The sequence below is a fragment of the Myotis lucifugus genome, unplaced genomic scaffold, assembly GCF_000147115.1.
Source record: "Myotis lucifugus unplaced genomic scaffold, Myoluc2.0 scaffold_250, whole genome shotgun sequence".
In the NCBI taxonomy this organism is placed as follows: Eukaryota; Metazoa; Chordata; class Mammalia; order Chiroptera; family Vespertilionidae; genus Myotis; species Myotis lucifugus.
In genome coordinates, this window is record NW_005871298.1 from 1,680,495 (window position 1) to 1,698,798 (window position 18,304).

Here is an 18,304-nt window from a genome sequence, read left to right on the forward strand (position 1 = left end):
AGAGCTAGCAAACGAGGGAGAAAGCCTTCCTCCCAGCTTCCTCCTGCGACAGCCCGGCAGGTGCTAGAGCCATCGTGGTGTGTGGCAGAAAATACTATTGATTTCGAACTGGCACTACCCACCTATCAGGTTATTATGATCAATGTTACTTTACATACACTTCTCAATTTTGTCATTATAAAAGCGTATGTGTCAAGTAGGAAGACAGAACATATTTTATTTAATGGTCTGTTAGCTTGACTCAAGACGTATAAGTGCTCCAGCCCCTGGCACGCAGGTCTTCATCTGTACTCTTACCCTGGGGCCTGTGAACACCAGGGGGGCCTACGTGCATCCTTTAGGGTACACACACCTTCCCTCCACATCCTATGCACGCGCACACTTGTGTTATCCCCCTACTAGACTCCATGCTCCTGAGGACAAGACCTAGGAAAGTTTCCTGCAAACGATAAGGAATTCCTAATATTTTAATGGGTCTCGCCATGCTATCTTAACAACAGACTCAATCATCCCAGCTCAACAGTGTTCCTCAAAGTCACTGCTCCAAATGACAGGAACAACTTAGCCATTGCAGACTGTCCATCCCCCGGGCACTGAGAAGAGGAAGCAAAGGCCATGTTGTCTGCAGGATGTCCTATCACAGGGCCCGGTGGGATCGAAGCTGATCACTTAACCTGTGACCATAATACCAATATTAAGGTCCACGCTAACAATATCTCGGTAGTCAAGGAGACCAGGCCTGAAGGGAATGTCTCTTCACTCTTATTAATTCTTCAGGGTCCCTGGGTCACACTAATGTCTGTGAACAGTCTGCGCGTCGTGTACCTGGGAGGCCGGGGCCGAGGCGGTGGGCTCGGTGACCTGAATGTGCTGCACCTGGATGGCGTGCTGGGTGTAGGTCTGCGGGTCGTGCAGCTGGCCCACGTCCACAGTGGACTGCTGAGACTGGTGAGGGGAGGTGGCCTGGGGGAGGCAAACACAAATGCATTCGGGTCGAGGCGAAGGGAAGTCTTTCCGGAGAAGTTCAGCTCAACCCATATCCCAACAGAAACACAGGAAGAGGAAGAAGGGGAAGAGAACTTTAGATCCAACGCTTCACTCCCAGGGAGCCCACACCTAAGCCGAGCTGGCAAACGTCAGGGGAAAAGGCAGTTTTCAAAACGACACTTGTAAAACAGGGGCCACTAATGCTATTAACTCCTGAAAGAGAAGGAGCCAAAAGAAATATAGCTCTTAATAAAAGCTGGATGAGACGCTCTCCGGAATCGGAAATCTTTCCCCTTCAATTTCAATTAAATGTAATGACCTACCCTTTACGAGTTAAAAGATATCACGGAAGAGAATTGCCTTTTAGCTTGTCTCGACTGAACCACGAGAACAGCGGTTCGTAACCTTTTATGCATCGCAGACATCTTTGAAAACGGGCTAAAGCCTGAGCCCTTTTCCCAGAAAAATGTACATGCACATCGTATTTTACAGGCAAGTCCAGGGACCCATAGATTCTTCCAGAGCCCAAAATCAAGAGCCTTCCCATAAGAAAAACCAGAGGAAGAACAGTCAGTGAGTGACAGCTTCCACTCCCTACTCTGGTATCAGCTTCCAGTTTTCAGAGACCATATAATCTCCATTTGTCTTGTTCATACGCCTGGCGGACCCTTCCTCAGTGTAATTAAATGAAACAACAGTCTGGGAAGGTTCCTTCTCTCAGCTCCCTAATCAGGAAGAATGAGCTACTAATTACCTGGTAGAAGGAACACAGTTCTATGCCTATGCCAGCAATGTTTAACCTTTTTCATCTCATGGCACACATAAACTAATTACTAACCTTCTGTGGCACACCAAAAAATATATTTGCTGCCGATCTAACAGAACAATATGTATAATTTTGATTTCATTCACGCCAGGCAGCTATTGTTGTGTTGGCTGTTGTCACTTTTTTACTTGATAATCTAAGGGAAGAGAGGCCAGTGCCCCCTGGCTAAACAGTCAGGTGCTGCATGTTTTAAAAACCCTGCGGCACCCCTGTTGAAAATCGCTGGTCTATTCGAATAAGGCACTGACTAGTATTCAGAGATTGGGTCACATTTGTTCTTACAAGCTCCCACTGAGAGAAGGTACTTGATGCCTGTGTCGGGACTTCTCACACTGGCTTCTCACCAGGAAGTCACCTGGGTGACCCAGGACAAGGATGCAGAAGAGGCTCAGAGAGAGTCTGCGCAGGTATTGTCTGCAGCAGCGCAGATGGCAGCGTGCGCTGGAGCCTAAACCCTCTGACTGCTAAGTCGGAGCCCTGCACGGCCTGCGGAGGGCTTTACAAATGCCTTAGACTCCGAATGTACGTGCAGAAGCACGTTAGAGCAGGGCCCCACGCCAGCTCTGAGAATCGTTAACCTCAGGGCCACATGCGCTGGTGACAATGTGGCATTCAGGAAGGGAACGAGAGACGAGAGCAGTACCGTACCGGGGCCACTTGTACCACTTCAAGGTGTATTGGCTGAGACTGCTGGAGACCGGATGCGGCCTGTGACAGGGGGATGTACTGAATTCGCTGGTAGTTCCCTTGTGGCGTCCGGTAATCTGTCGTTAGGGTCTGGGACAGCTCTGTCATGGCCTGGGTTAGCAGGTCTGTTGTCTAGAAAATTCACACAAAATGCATTAGTTGATGGCAGTACTGCTTGTAGCTACTTCAGGGCACTTAGACCCTACAAAAGTCTCATTGGTATCACTGGTGGATCGTGGAATCTACAAGTTAGCCCTGAACTCAGACAGAAGAAATTCCTGAGAGGATGCTGGAAGGTTACCTACATATCTGTATCCATCTGTCTACGCCAGGTCCAGTGGGGTTACCCTCAAGGTTCGGACAACCTGGCGGCCAATGAGCAGCACTGACTACCCCTTTCACAGAGGAGACCCGATCAGAAGCAGAGTGGCTACATTTGCAGCCAATTCAAGACTCTGGCCCTGAAAGCTGTGACCCCTGAAGGAGATGCTCTCGCCGGTCACACACTTACCACCACGGTCTCGCCGGTGGCACTGTCGGTGGTTAACACGGCCGGAGCAGTGCTGATCACAGCGGTGGTCAGCGGCGTGTGCAAGGTGTTAGGGAGCTGGGCGTACTCTGGATGCTTCTTGCGAATGTGCTGGACCATCTTGGTCTGGAAAATTATGGCAAAAACCAAGAATTAGTTACTGCTGGAATTAGTTATTCTCAGTCTTTCTCAAAAGCAAACCTACAAAGGCTCCTAAAGTCGTATGCTATCCATTAAAAAAAAAAGTCAGAGCGATGCTGACTGTGCCCTCCCCTCCCTAAGGCGGCACATGCTACGAAAGAGAAAAGAAGAGGCTGAAAGAAATTAAAGAATCACGTGACCCACGCCATCAGGCAAGGTAAGAACACCTCACGGCACCCCCTGGTCCCACCAGCACCTGCCGCAGTCGGTCACAGCCCCCCTTTTCAGGAACCATCACGTGAGCGCCCAGGCAGTACTCGAATGCCCAAGCTCACAAACTCTGGGCTGGACTCTCACACAGGAGCCCTCAGCTGCAGGTCAAGGAAAAGGAGCCCAGTCGAGTGCTCAGGCCACCAGATGGTGCTAATCCTGGGGCAGGTCCACCCTCGTCTCCCCTGTTCCATCTATGGTTCCCAGCTCTCAGAAAGCAGCTCCTTGTAACCGTCAGCCCCCATCAAGTCACAAGAAGCCAGCAGAGCGCCTGGGAGAAGCCACCTTCTCTCCAGAGGCCCTTTACACAGTGGCCCAATTCGGACTCCGCCAGAAGCTCCCCTACCTTGCTGCTGTACTGTTTGGAGCAGTGGGGGCAGCAGACAGGAGGAGTGGCTATGGTGCCGGTGAGCTGGGTGTGGGTGCTCAGCATGGGGTCTGGTTCTCCAGGGCCGGCAGGACGGAGCTTCCGGATGCTTGGTGGGAGCTCGGCCCCAGGATGGTTCTTCAGGATGTGGGCCTTCCGCTTGCTGGCACTTTTGTAAACCTGCAAGTTCAGATGCTTTGCCGTGAAAGCCGTACACAGTTCCCCTTTCCTGCTTAAAGCCAATCCCCTAACAATTTCCATACAAGGAAAAGAGAAAAAGTAGTAGTGTACCCCAAAATAAAATAGATACCATGCACCCAAAATAAACAGATAAAATGGAAGATAATATATAACATAGATTAGAATAAAACAAGGACATCATCTAGCCCGGCCGGTGTGGCTCAGTGGTTGAGTGTTGACCTATGAATCGGGAGGTCACCGTTCAATTCCTGGTCAGGGCACATGCCTGGTTGCAGGATTGATTCTCTCTCACCAGTGATGCTTCTATCTCTCTCTCCATCTTCCTGGGATTTATAGATCTGCGCTAGTAATAGTGAAAACAGCCTTTCTCCTACAGTCAAAGAGGTGGCTACACAGAGAAAGGCCAGTGCTCCTTAGCCTTTCTGTGAAAGCTCTCACATGATGTATGGACTAGACTGCCAGATGCCAAAGAATCCCCCACAATGAAAAGCCTAATAGCAACCAGCACCTCTAGTGGTGAATGTCCATTTGTATAAGGAAACAGTATTACAGTGAAGCAATAAACACATATTCTCCTCCTGTCTTTTTTGTAACTGTACAGAAATGAAGAATGGAATAGCACAGAATATTCCACCGCAAAACTTTGCACGTGCTACTCGATCTTCTAGAAGTCCAAAATCTACCATATGTCTTCCAAACCCGCTGATAAACACTCTCATTTTAGAGCTAAGACATTTTAAATGAATCCATATACTAAGCTCTTGGTAATAAGACTCTTCTTTTGCAGCAAAAATCACAGAGAAGGGAAAACGAGTACAACAAAGCCAGCTCATTCTGAAGAAAAACAATTTGGCTTAAGCTGAGGCTACACTTGCAGCCCTTGTTTGGTGGAAAAACACTGAGAGCCGGGGAACCATCTGTCGAGAGCCCTGCAAGGTCCTGGCCCACGTTCCCACCCGCAGACCAGCTGGCCCTGCGCAGGCTCCCACGGGGCCGCCGCGGCGGGCGGTTCCGTTACCTTGTCACAGTACTGACAAAAGTAGTCGCGGTTGGGCTTGATGATGGGCAGGGTTAACTCCGGCACCTCTTCTATCTTCATGTCCGGGTGCCTCTTCGATAAGTGATTGACCTAAACGGGAGAAAGGAAATGAGAAAAAGAGAGCTCGTGGCGAGCAGAAGCAGGCAAAGGTCTCCGCGCGACGGCGAGAAGCTGACATCCTCTGCAGCAGCACCCCGAAACAACAGTCATTTGGCCAGAGCCAGGCCCATCTGACACCAGAGCATTAGCAGTCCCTGTTAACAGGAACTCAGCAGATTACGGAAGGGAACTGGGTCACTGTGGATCCCATGAATAGTCCTTGATGAAAGAACTATTGGAAAAAGGGAAATTACAGTAGCAGGAACTTCTCTGTCTTTCATTACTTAGCGCCCTTCCCTAAGGGAGGACATTTAATGAGATAAAAATTAAGGTTCTGAATTTTATTTTTTTAAAATATTTTTATTGATTTCAGAGAAAAGGGAGAGGGAGAGAGAGATAGAAACATCAATGATGAGAGAGAATCATTGATTGGCTGCCTCCTACACACTCCCTACTGGGGACTGAGCCCACAACCCAAGCACATGCCCTTGACTGGAACTGAACCTGGGACCCTTCAGTCCACAGGCCGAGGCTCTATCCACTGAGCCAAACCAGCTAAGGCAAGGTTCTGAATTTTAAATGAGGCTCTCTGACTTTAGCTCCTGGCAGAAAGACAAAGTCCTCACTTAATGTAGTAGCTGTCAATAGGTTCTGCAACTTTAAACAAAACAACAAGGAAACCAATTTTACCCCAGGCTAATTGACACAAACAGGGATTAGGTCCCTCTGGCATCTCATCAAGATTGTAACAGAAGGCCGTATTGGGGCCTGCCGTGCGCTAGCTGTCCTGGTGTCCCTGCTAACCTGGTCGCACGCCTGCCTTGAAAGTTTTTTCTGTTGCTGTGTCATAGCTGGAAAGAGGCATTAAAGGAACAGTCGGCGAGAAGGCAAAGAGCCCAGAGAAAGTACACTCGGGGAACACAAACGAGAAGAGGGAAATAAAACGTGGTAAGACCAGAGACTGAGAAGGGTAAAGCAAAACAAAACTAGCAATGAAAAGTGATAGATAGCCCTGGCCGGTTGCTCAATGGTTAGAGCGTCGGCCCATGCGCCAAAGGGTCATGGGTTCGATTCCTGGGTAAGAGTACGTACCTGGGTTGCAGGTTCTCCCCTGCCCCGCTGGGGGCACATACAGGAGGCAACCAATTGATGAGTCTCTCTCACATCGATGTTTCTCTCTCTCCCCCACCCCCACTCCCTTCCACTTTTTCTAAAAAAAAGTCAATGGAAAAAATATCCTCAGGTGAGGATTAACAAAACAAACAAACAAACAAAAAGAAAAGTGCTAGCTGTACACCTCTTCTCATGAACTATGGCGAGAATGGCAAGGCGAGAACTCCAAATTGGGAATTGTTCGCCTGTTTTTTCCCCAGCCACTGCCAGAACCTATGGACAAGTCTGTAGAGAATACAGGTATATACAAGAGCCATCACCATAGAGGGGAGGGGAAAGGTGGCAGGCAGAGCCCGGGGCCACGCGGCACTGACCAGCATGCCCCGTCTCCGGAAGCCCATCATACACAGGCGGCACTTGAACGTGAAGCTGTCGTAGTCGGTGGACGTGATGCGAGGCTTGAAGGTCTTGGAGCGGCTGATGCGGTCAGCTTTCTTGGCCTCCCTCTCGGGATTATGCATTCTCTGCATATGTTCCCGCAGTTTGTCTTTTCGCTATTGAGAGAAAATCGTTGAAAAGGCAACGGGGTGAGAAGTGGGGCTAGAAAGTTTTTAATCGAAGGGATATTTTTAAAATATCAACACAAGTTAGCAGTGACCACAACCTACTGAGATGCACCTGAGTTGCCAGAGCTGGAACATACAAGGACATGGCAACGTGGCTAGGAATGACTCTGTCCACCAGCAAGTAAGTGCATCTCACCGAGCCTCGGTGGAAAATGACCCTTCAATTTGAAAGATACTGATTTTTGCCCGGCCGATGTGGCTCAGTGGTTGAGCGTTGACCCATGAACCAGGAGGCCATGGTTCAATTCCCGGCCAGGGCACATGCCCCGGTTGTGGGCTCAATCCCTAGTAGGGGGCATGCAGGAGGCAGCCAATCAATGGTACTCTCTCATCATTGATGTTTCTATCTCCCTCTCCCTCTCTCTCTAAAAATCAATAAAACTGTTTTTTAAAAGAAAGATACTGATTTTTTAGAAACAAAACAAAAAGACTGCATTTTTTGCAGAAGAGATTGAAGGGTACAAGGAATAAGTTTGGTAGTAGGAAGTACAAGACAGATTGATAGTGAACGATAGCTAATACGGAATTTACAAAGCAGTATGTAAACTCAATTCTCACATGTTTTAACAAATATAATGACATTCCTCTAAGTCCCAAATAAATGTAGTTCAAGCAAACAATTACACTGCCTGCTATGGACAGAGCTTATGGTCTAGGTCTAGTCGGAGGAGCACATGTTGGTGTGAGTCCCTAGCAAAACAATGAGGCAGAGCCCATCCTGAACAAAAACAAATGCAAAAAACAAAACACGCCAGCTCCCTTGCCCCATGAGGCTCTGCTCTTGGACATATGACTACACGGTTACTTGTGAAGATTCAGGACCTCCCAGCAGACTAGTCCTCTCCTCTTTGCTACAGACTGGGAGGTGGGGATGAAGCAGCAGCCACGATGCTCTCGGGTCAGATGCGGTGGTACCAGAGCATCCCTGCTGTCTCCCATGAGCCGCCAGCTCTCAACTGCCAGCCCTGCTGGCCAGTCCACGTCCACCCCATGGGCAGCCACTCCGTCGTCCACGGTCAGCACCAGCTCTCCTTCACAGGCCACCGTGAGCTGGAAGGGCCTGGGTTCCCAGACGCCCTGGTTCCCATTGGTGCACCCAGACCAGCGTTTCACACAAGGGCAACAGTGACCTTTCTCTGGGCCTCCAACTTCTCCTGTCGGACCTTTACTTCTCCATCTCCTCCTATAATAAAACCCCTCATTCTACAGTACTCATAGTGGTTTGGCTTCTCTGACTGAAATCTGTCTAATATGTTGGGTGAAAGTAAAATATTAGCAGAAAAGTTTGTGTGTGTGTGTGTGTGTGTGTGTGTGTGTGTGTGTTTTATGCCTAGGTGCTAAAATGGTATCTGGCACAAAATTATTAACCAAAAAAATGTTAAGTGGATTGGATAGATGGCCAACCAGTTAGCATCACAAAACAGGAATCCTTTTAGATAAATGGTCATTTTTCCAATTCAGAAAGAGAAAAACCTAGACCCCTTTATACTTTCCCATTAGAGTCCTTGAGAGAGCTCTAAATCACACTACTATATATGAAAGGCCAGTGAGATTACAACCTGTAACACACACACAAAAAAAACTTAAGCTTTGAAAGGTATTTCCACGTTCTATACAAATACATCCTTGTAAAATTATTTTTCCCCTCCTGATACTTTTCCAGTTTCTATGACGGAGCCACCTACAGTCAGAGCCAGGAGGGTATCCCCCCACAGATCTTTGCAGAATCATCTCATTTCCCAATGAAGCATTTTTTTAACCATTTTTACATTTATTTGTTTAACTCAGACCTCTGGGCCTCCCATGGGTTTTTCCTGTGCTTCTAAATTCCAGGCAGGTTACTGAATTTATTTTTTATTTTAAACTTGGACGTCATTAACACTCCCCAGAGTGGTGTGAGCCCTCTCCGCACCCTATAGATGTCCTACCTCCATCAGATGACGGTCCTGCTGCTGCAGAGCTCAGTCATCAGCCTCCTGTACTTAGTAAGTGCTCAATAAAAATCTCTTGATTTGGTAAGTAAATGGACTGTTCTCTTAGGAATGCCTCAATAGCCATTTAGTTCTAGTTATCATACATCTGGATTATTTTAGGAGATGCATTATTACTCTGTTTGTTCGGGGATCTGGATGAATAATTTTGGGAAATGAAGGTGAGCTTGTTTCCTTAATGTTATCAGAATAACTAACTCAAACATGAGGCATGAAATTCGTCTCCAGACCAGTTCTTTGAAAGTGGGTGATGAGCTGATGAAACAAACACGCACTGATCCTGGGCTCGACATGACTGTAGGGGCCGTGAGAACACACCTTAAACTGCTTCCCACACGTAGAACACAGGAAATCCTTGCGGTCCGAGTGTCGGAGCATGTGGAGGCGCAGCTTGTCGGGGCGGCAGAAGGCCTTGTCGCACTCTGTGCACTGGTAGATCTTTTCTGAGTGGAAGCTCCGCACGTGTTTTTTCACCTGCCAGTGAAGACGGAAAAAGTCAGGGGACTGGGGCACCGAAGGAAATGACAAGGCAGCTTATCAACTCTAGAGGGCGCCAGAGGCGTTGCCAAGCGCTTTCAGAAACTGAGCAAGGTAATCCCATTAGATGTGACTGGTAATTGGCCTCAGTAACACACACTTTCCTTAGGACAAAGTGACAAAACAAGTAGCCAGAAGCCTTACAAATCTTAACCTCCCATAAGAAGAGGCGGAAGGAAGATGCTTGTAGTCAAGGCCCTGATTACATGCAACCAACATTTTTTTTCTTTTTCTTTCTTTTTAAGATTAAAAACAGAGTTCCCGCCTAGCTGGTTTGGCTCAGTGGATAGGGCGTCAGCCTGAGGACTGAAAGGTCCCGAGTTCGATTTCGGTAAAGGGCACATGCCCAGGTTGCAGGCTCGATCCCCGTAGGGGGTGTCAGATCAATGATTCTCTCTCATCATTGATGTTTCAATCTCTCTCTCTCTTTCTCATCTCTGAAATCAATAAAAATATATTTTTAAAAAACAAAAAATAAAGTAGATTGAAGAAATGCCCTCAACTGTAAAGCTGTTACAAAGAAGGGAAGAAAATGCAGGTGACAAGTGACAGCAGTCTCAATTTTCCAAAAATCCGTGTCTCTCACCAAAAGAAGGGAGCAGAGGGGAATCTCAGTGGCAGACACTCACCTGGATAAAATCTGGGAACCGCTTCTTACAGGTCGGGCAGGTGAAGTAGCCGTCATTGATATGAATGGCCACGTGGTCTTTCAGCAAATCAAGGCGGTCAAAGGATTCCGGGCAAAAAATGCAGGAGTACGTCTTCTGGTCCGAATGGAGCTTCATGTGGCTCTCCAAGGAGGCGCTGCTGATGAAGCCCTTGTTACAGAGGTCACAGGTCAGCGGGCAGTTCCCCTCCCGCCCGTGGAAGCGCAAGTGCTGGTCCAGCTTGTCCTTTTCACGGAAGGCCTTCCCACACTGCAAACATTTAAAAGGCCGGAAGGACTTGCGAATGAACAGATGCTGGAGGGCTGCGTTCTGAAAGACACACACAGACATGATCATTTAGGGAGGAAATTAATGTGTGATCGCACGTTTATAGAGAAAGAGGATGATCTCTGCAATCACAGATTTCCCATAGAAATGAAACTCTAGGAAAAAAAAAGATTTTTCTGGCGAGACATTAAAAATGAAGACATCGCAAAGAAGTTCATCGTGAAAAAGAAGAACGTTTCCTGTGTTTTGTTTTATGTCTATGTGTGTGTTTTCTTATGAAAGGATTTAAGCAACATTCAAAAACGTATTCCCAATAGAGGGCTTGCTCAGTAAGACAAATCCTAAAGTGACGTGGAATAAAAATCACACACTTGGAAGAAATGACTTGAAATTAAGTCACACGTGCATGAATGAGGCTGGAGCAAGTGAGTCAAATGTTACTTGTTTAAGTCCTTGAGAAAAAGAATTCAAAGCTTGACCGGGCCAGCGTGACTCAGTGGTTGCGTGTCGAACTATGAACCAGGAGGTCACGGTTTGATTCCCTGTCAGGGCACATGCCTGGGTTGCAGGCTCGATCCCCGGTAAGGGGTGTGCAGGAGGCAGCCGATCAATGATTCTCTATCATCACTGATGTTTCTATCTCTCTCTCTCTCTCCCTTCCTCTCTGAGATCAATAAAAATATGTTTTTAAAAAAGAAATAAAGAATTCAAAGCTTGATTAAAATGTTTAGCAAAAAAATATATACGGTAATAAAAAGAACTGAAGGGTAGCATTTGCCAAGGGCTGGGTGAAGGAGGCAATGGATACGGGGTTTCTTTTGAGGGTGATGAAATGTTCCAGAATTAGATAGTGCTGATGACTGCACAACTGTGGGACTATTCTAAAAACCACCATAAAAGGGCGATTTTTACGGTATGTGAATTATGTCTCAATTTAAGAAAAAGAACTGAGACAGAAACAAAGGATACAGATTTATGTGAACATGTTTATATATCATGAGATAAGATACATGAGCACACATGATAAATAGAGACTGTACATTTAATCACTTCTACGCAGAAAATGCAGAGGACAAGCCTCAATGCAGCCAGTTAGTTCCACTGGTTAGCATACCATGCTAACCAAGTTAAGCTTGTTGCTTTGTTCCCTGTGTAGACCAGTTTTGCCCCCGCCCCCTTTTCAGTCACAGATGGCATTTCTAATGTTGATTAGCCACCTAGGAAATGCATGCGGTTGTTATGGGGGATCCAAGTGAGAGGATACGGATAGTCAGTGCAAATTCATCACCACTATTGGAAAAGCAACTCGTCTCTCCTGAGAGCATATTAAGTCCTCTTTCACACGGATAGTACAGAACCAACACCTTAGCTAAACTATAATGAAGTTGCATTCATTAGCTCCTCAACAACCAGGGGAAAGGTCTGCATAGCTATGAGAAGGGGCGGGGGGAGGGGAGGGGAATCTCTCAAAAAGAAAAAGAAAAAAAAATATATATATACATATATATATATATATATATATATATATATATATATGGATGGGTATGCTTAGGTAAGTAGAAGGGAATAGTAATGGAAGAATTAGGGGAGCTTTTAATGCATTATTTGTATAATAAAAAGTGCAATGAACAATGCTTAAACCCTTCATTTCAAATTACACGCAGCAACTTCTAAACTAAATTTGCTATAAAATAATCATTTCGGGGAAAAGCAGAATACTTGTTTTTGATTTAGTGAGAATTCTTGACCTAGTTACTTTGCCATAGAAAACTTCCTCCTCAGGGCTTCTCCAGCAGGGCTGAGAGTGCACGTTGCACTCGTGTCTTGAGCGGGTGTTTAGGAATTCTCCTATCTTCCAAGTTGACTGGGGCTGCTCCAGGCTTGCAGCAGATCTTATTCACCTTTGCATCGAGAGCCCTTTAAAAATACCTTATTTCATAGGAAGTGTTCAATAGAAGTTCGAGAATTAATTAAATGTATTTCATATGAAAATCCAAAGAATTATTTCAAACTTTCCATAGCATCTGCAGAGATCTTTAAGAGAACACCTTTCTCAAATCAGCCAGAGTTTGCTTTCACTTCATTCTACTGCCTAGCAGTTGCCCAACCCTTTAAATCTACAGATCCTTATTTTACATCAAAGCTCTCCGTATTTTAGCTCCTGTCAAAACTTTATGGAAACATGGCAAATAAGCAAACGCTGTCCTGAGGTTCAGGGAGTCCAGATTTAGAGCGCTTTCGGCAGGTAAGAATCCTTCCCTTCACCCAAGACACCGAAGTTCCCAAGGGCAGACACAGTGTTCACCACCTGACCTTGGCCTCGCTGGAGATTCCGTTTCTCCTTGGATGTCAACCTCTAGAACTCAGTGTTGTTTTGATCCATTATGCTCATAGGGCTCCTGTCACTTCTGATTATGGATGAGCATCCTCAGACACTTGATCTAACTGAGCAGCCACCTGGCTCCATTTTCTTGGTTCTTGGGACAACCTTGCTCTTATCGTCTTGTTCATTCCCACGGAGCCCTGAGTACAGTCTCGGTCCCCAAGAACCAGAATTCCTTTCTCTGATCTGATGATCCTAATGAAATCCTCACATTGCCCGGCAGGAGTGCTGAGACCATTCCGACCACGGATGCAGGCCATTTCACTCCGGTATCTCCTGTAGCTCGGAGCTACAGTTGGCACACATTTCCAGGAGAAATCATGAAAAATGGTGACGGCAGCACAGATGCATCCATTATGGACCTTGTAATGCTCATTGGCATTAATGAGATACAGCCAGTCAACCACACCACCCTACACGGTGCAGAAGCTAACAGAAGGGAGCCAAGTGGTACAGTTGCTAAAATCTGTGATAAGAGATTCAACTTACAAAGGCAGTGAATTCTGAGACCACAGATTCTTTGCAGACAAAGACCATAACATGTTTCTAACGTTTGATATTAATAGCTAAAGAAACCTAAACTCTTGATTAATTTTCATATTATTTTGGTCCTGCATTCAAAGCCTTGGGTGGGCTAGCTTGCCCGACATACCTCACTCACTGCTGTCCTTCACCTGGCACCCACCCTAGGGTCAGGCTAGTGTGCGCACTGTCCCATAACCACACCATGCACATCTTTCTCGGCCTGCACCCCATGGCTGCCTTCCTTTGAAACGGTCGACCTTCTTCCGGTCTCTCTGAAGGACTAGTTTTAAGTCTCACTACATCTATGAATTCATCTATTCCCTGACGCCGTCATCTTTTTTTTTTTTTGCCTTTCAAAGTTCCTATAACAATTATACGCTATACTTTTCAATTTCGCTCTTAGCACCTTACATTAGCACTGTCTCCCCAATCAGACTGCAAACTCTGAGAAGTCAAGCCTCGGGGAAAGTTCCACTGTACACAGCACATGCTGAACACACGTTAGAATTCGATACCAGTCCACACGTCACTCAAACTGTCTTAGGGCTGGAAGGGACCTTGGATTGATCACTTAGCCCTACCCTTCCTTTTGTGTCTGAGGAATCTGAAGCCGATGATTTACTCGCTGATCTATTGGAAAATAAATGATCATTATCCATGAACTAATTTGCATTTACTGCCGCAATCAAGTTGTAGTTTCTACCAGGATTTAGTCAGCATGGGTTGCAAAGGATAGCAGGTAAGGCAAAACTTAAAGGAACATTCTGTTATTGAAACACAGAAACCAACCTACCTGCAGCTCCAGCTGAGCAGGCAGCATTAGAGGAGAGAAAAATAGTTACATTACCAATTGGCTTGGAAGACTTCCTTTCAGTTGGTCATTACCAACCTGGACAGAAAAGATGAAAAGAATACATAGCCCTACCTTTTAGAGTGTGTGAGGGGGGAAAAATAGCTCAACTAAGACTGACCTTTAAGAAGCCACATGCACGTGGCTTTTGCTTTGACATGAGGAACCTTGTACGAAAACCGGCAACCCTCTCACTCAAGAACACAAGTACAATCATAGCTAGATTATGCTTGTATGTCCATATCTTCACTACACGGGTGGGCTTGAGGTTTTTACATCAAAAAATAATTAAATCTAGTAAGCATGTCTCTGGACATAGTGAAAAATCAGAATGGCCAAAGCAGAAAAGACAATAATTGGGCAAGAGCATGAAATGCAGACTGGGCAGTAACGTGGAATGATGGATGGGAAGTTATTGGTTCGCAGCCGTTTGCCTTTCTGGTCTCTAGTTCTGTGTGTTTACATACACTTTTGAAATAACATACATGGAGCCACAAGTGTTATATGTTTCCATTGCAGGACCCTCACAAAACTCACTTAGCCTCAGTGGGCTCAGAGCCCTTCGATGCTACCACGTAGCTATTAATGTCTAAACGCATTTGCATAAGACATGGACTAGACTATTTTTCGAGGTCCCTTCTAGCATATAGGCATATAAGAAGACCAAAAGAAATATAAGCTGCACCTATGCAAGTGAGAAAACCAACAGAAACAGTAGCTAAAACCATGAGCCATCTAGAAATTGGAAAGTTATACAGAAAGAGCCCTGTCGTCCACACAAAAAGTACTAATAAAAGTCTTTACACATCCTGCTCAAAAACAGGGGTTTAAGACACTGTTTTCTGAATGCAAACTGTCAGCACAGGCACTTACTCCACAAAACCACATTGCTCTCCACACGCACCCCTGCAGCTCCTAACTCGGACTCAAAGGCTAGCTGCAGAGTAAGAATAAGATGCGTCTGCCTGGAAGCCAGGGAGGCCCTACAGCCCTGTGGCCTCGAGTCAAGACGCCGAGCACTCAGGTGAGACGCTGACTTGCTCCCAGACCTACAGCTTAACTTCGGGCTTTCCCGGGGGGCATGGGTCGTACCTGCCACATCAGCTTGGACGCAGTCCCTTTGCATTGATGGCTAATGACACTTGCCAGTCTCCCTTTGAAAACTGCAGCTAACCAAATGAAGGTGCCCCAGAGTAACTTGAGAGCTATGATTAGACTCAGATGAGCCTGGCTGAAATGTACGTAGCTATTATAATGAAATGTTCTTATTTCTCCATTTCCAATCAGTGAGTTTAGGGATCCAGAGAGCTCTGCGACTTTAACTATACCAGTCCAGGAGCTGCCAAAAGCCCAGCTCTGCGTCCTTAATAAACGGATGGGCTCTAGAACCAGCCACCCAACCTGCCTGCCACAGGACACAAAGACACTGAGACACAGTTAACACCTTCTTCCAAAATAAGGGGACTGAGCGTGGGATAAACTAGATGCAAGATTTTGAAGTGGATGGTGAACAGGTTGGAAAACGTAGCACCTTTCAGCCGGCTGACTGGAGAAAGGCCAGCGCCTGCTTCCCACTTACTCGGATGCGTTTGGCCCTGCGCATGTCATCGGCGGTCAGGGTGCTCTGGGTGGGCAGCACGCTCTCCTCGTGCTGGGGCTGCAGGTGCAGGCTGTGCGCTTCCGGCTCCTGCTCCAGGGAAGACGGGGTCTCCTGTGGCAGCTGAGGGATCGGGAGAGTGGGCGGTTCTGGTTGATCCAGCCCATTCAGAGTAGCTGGCTCAGCCTCATCAAACTGTTCCTTGGGGGAGAAATGTAGCAAGTCCTGAAATTGCAATAACCAAGAATTATTCCCTTACCTAGATAGAGAAGAGCGTGCTTTGAAAGAATGTCAGCTATGGTTTTGAATTACTGCTTTTTTGAAATGACTAGAGTCGTAATGCTCAGAAAAAGTATTTTCCTCCTGGGGAAGTTAATTAGACAACTACCCATAGAACGTGAAAACTATGAGACATTCCAGATCGCTTCATGAGGAAAAGACTCTTCTGGAACATCATTTTTTAATTTTTAAACTAATTAAACAGAGTCCCCCAATATCTCCAGACAAATTCAAAGCTTTAGGGCAGGAAAGTTGGGTTTTTGTTCTAAGTAATATCTGAAAATATCTTTGCCTTTCTCTAGCCACACTTTTTTTTTACTAATTCATTTTTATTGCATTTTACAAAAAGTTAACAGCAAGTTTAAAAAACCAACCATGCCCCGGTCCATCTTCATGGATGCCTTAGAAAGCACTGCTCCTGACTCCCTTTCCCAGCCTGCACTGGGCGGGGGATGCTGCCCCAGGCTGTGGATGTGAAGTTCTCCTTTGGGTCTCTAGCCACACTGTAAGCAACAGGCCGCAGAGGGCTGGCCTGACAGAGCTGTCATCCTCGGAAGGGCACCTGCATTAAATCCAATAGTAGTGCCGGTACATCCTCTAATTAACTACAACAGTAGTGCTGGTATGCCCTCTAAGCCAGCATCGTTCCCATCCGCCCCAGTACCTGTGTCCCATCATCACACTTCTCCCCATTTTCACTGGTGATTTCCAAGCGGATAAACTTTGGAGGACGCCCTGGCCGTCGACCTGGGCCAAATCGCCTCTTGCCTCGTCCCCTTCCTCTGCATCTTGTTCTGAGGACAAGAGATTGGGTTATAATGAGTCATGGCTACATAATGCGCCATTAACAAATACTTCCCCAAATCTTGATTTCCTTACTTTATTATTCTTCCTGACTTTTCTCCTAATGGAAACAATTGTTTCTGCTAATATACACTTTTTAAATGTCTCATCTTTGCTGTCTAGAGAGCTCAAAGAGATGTCTCAAATTATTCAGAAAAAAAAAAGGAGCTGAGCCCTGGCCAGTGTGGGTCAGTGGACTGTGCAACCCAACCCTCCGCCCACTCTGCATGGCACCTCGCAGCGAAGGAGCTGGAGTTGGCACGGCCACGCTGGTGGTCTCCCTGTAATTCATGGCCATGGGCCTCAGCGAGCTCCCCAGGCTGCAAGGCAATCATACTGTACTTCCCAGACCACTTACTTCCCACTCCCTAAATGCGTGTCACACCGTCTCCTCTCTTCTCAAATCCTACAGAGGTTGGTAGCTCTACCTCTGTCCTCTGGTCCTTTCCCTTCCAAACCACTCTCATTCTTCACCGGGACAGTTGGAAGAGCTTCTCACTGGACTCCCTGTCTTCACTCTTGCTCCAATATAAGCTAAAATGGTTTTATTTTTATCCGGGTGATGTTTTAACATATAATTGACATCACAATACTCCCTGATCAGAACACTCTAAAGATTCCTTACCAACACTCGGAATAAAATCCAAATTTCTCACCATTACTCATAAGGCCTACCTGTTCTGGCTCCTGCCCACCCCATCCGGTATGATTCTCCCTCCTTTATCTTTTTTATATAGTGGAGTTAAACATACAATGAAGGAATTCTACTAATAAAAACAGTCTGAAAATCAAAGATGCAGATTATTTCAAAGGTGTATACTATCTCAAGAATTCATACTTTAGGATCTTTAGTTAGGGGAGATTTAACTAAGGTGAAAGGCCCTCCCATTGCTGGGTACTGGTTATGCTGGAAAAGAGATTTATGATAAGTGAGGATGGAGTGGGCGGGAAATGACATAAAAAATTCCCCTCAGCAGCCTACCTGGTTACCTGTCTACACACACACATATACACACACACTCATTAGTTTATAAACAATATGAAATGAGTCTAGATTTGAAAACCTAAGTTTCTGAAACCTTCCCCATCATCCTACCTGCTAAATACATCCAGTTTCTCATCATGAGAATTGAGATGCTGTTGCAACTGCTCCGAGCTTATAAATCGGCGGTTACATTCATAACAGGGCCAATTCTTCTCTTGCTCTCGAAGAACTACAGTCACAGGAGAGAAGTTATAAAGGCTGATGATCAATAGACACCAATAAAACTCAAGCATCCTCCCCCACTCATCTCACCACAGCCAAGTTCATAAACATACAGTGTCTGCTACTTGCATTACTGTTTAAAATCAAAGGCTAAAGTTTGACAGAGAACAATTTTTAGGACCTTATTTTCTGATATATTCATGATGTAAGACATCAAAGGAACAAACATCCTCATACTACCCTCTTCCATCCCCCAACACACACACACACAC

The 18,304-nt window shown here is 46.1% G+C and overlaps 1 protein-coding gene across 1 annotated transcript in view; it reads right to left on the reverse strand.

The window, feature by feature from the left end:
* The window catches only part of PRDM10 (PR/SET domain 10), a 79,526-nt gene that overhangs the window by 11,131 nt on the left and 50,091 nt on the right, over window positions 1–18,304 (reverse strand). The window contains exons 9-19 of the mRNA XM_006098874.3: window positions 17,922–18,039; window positions 16,647–16,776; window positions 15,686–15,928; window positions 10,043–10,390; window positions 9,195–9,350; window positions 6,634–6,813; window positions 5,027–5,137; window positions 3,787–3,987; window positions 3,012–3,155; window positions 2,462–2,632; window positions 826–963 (exon numbers count right to left, since the gene is read on the reverse strand). Coding sequence (XP_006098936.1) covers window positions 826–963; window positions 2,462–2,632; window positions 3,012–3,155; window positions 3,787–3,987; window positions 5,027–5,137; window positions 6,634–6,813; window positions 9,195–9,350; window positions 10,043–10,390; window positions 15,686–15,928; window positions 16,647–16,776; window positions 17,922–18,039 — 1,940 coding nt within the window. The remainder of the gene's footprint in view (window positions 1–825; window positions 964–2,461; window positions 2,633–3,011; window positions 3,156–3,786; window positions 3,988–5,026; window positions 5,138–6,633; window positions 6,814–9,194; window positions 9,351–10,042; window positions 10,391–15,685; window positions 15,929–16,646; window positions 16,777–17,921; window positions 18,040–18,304) is intronic.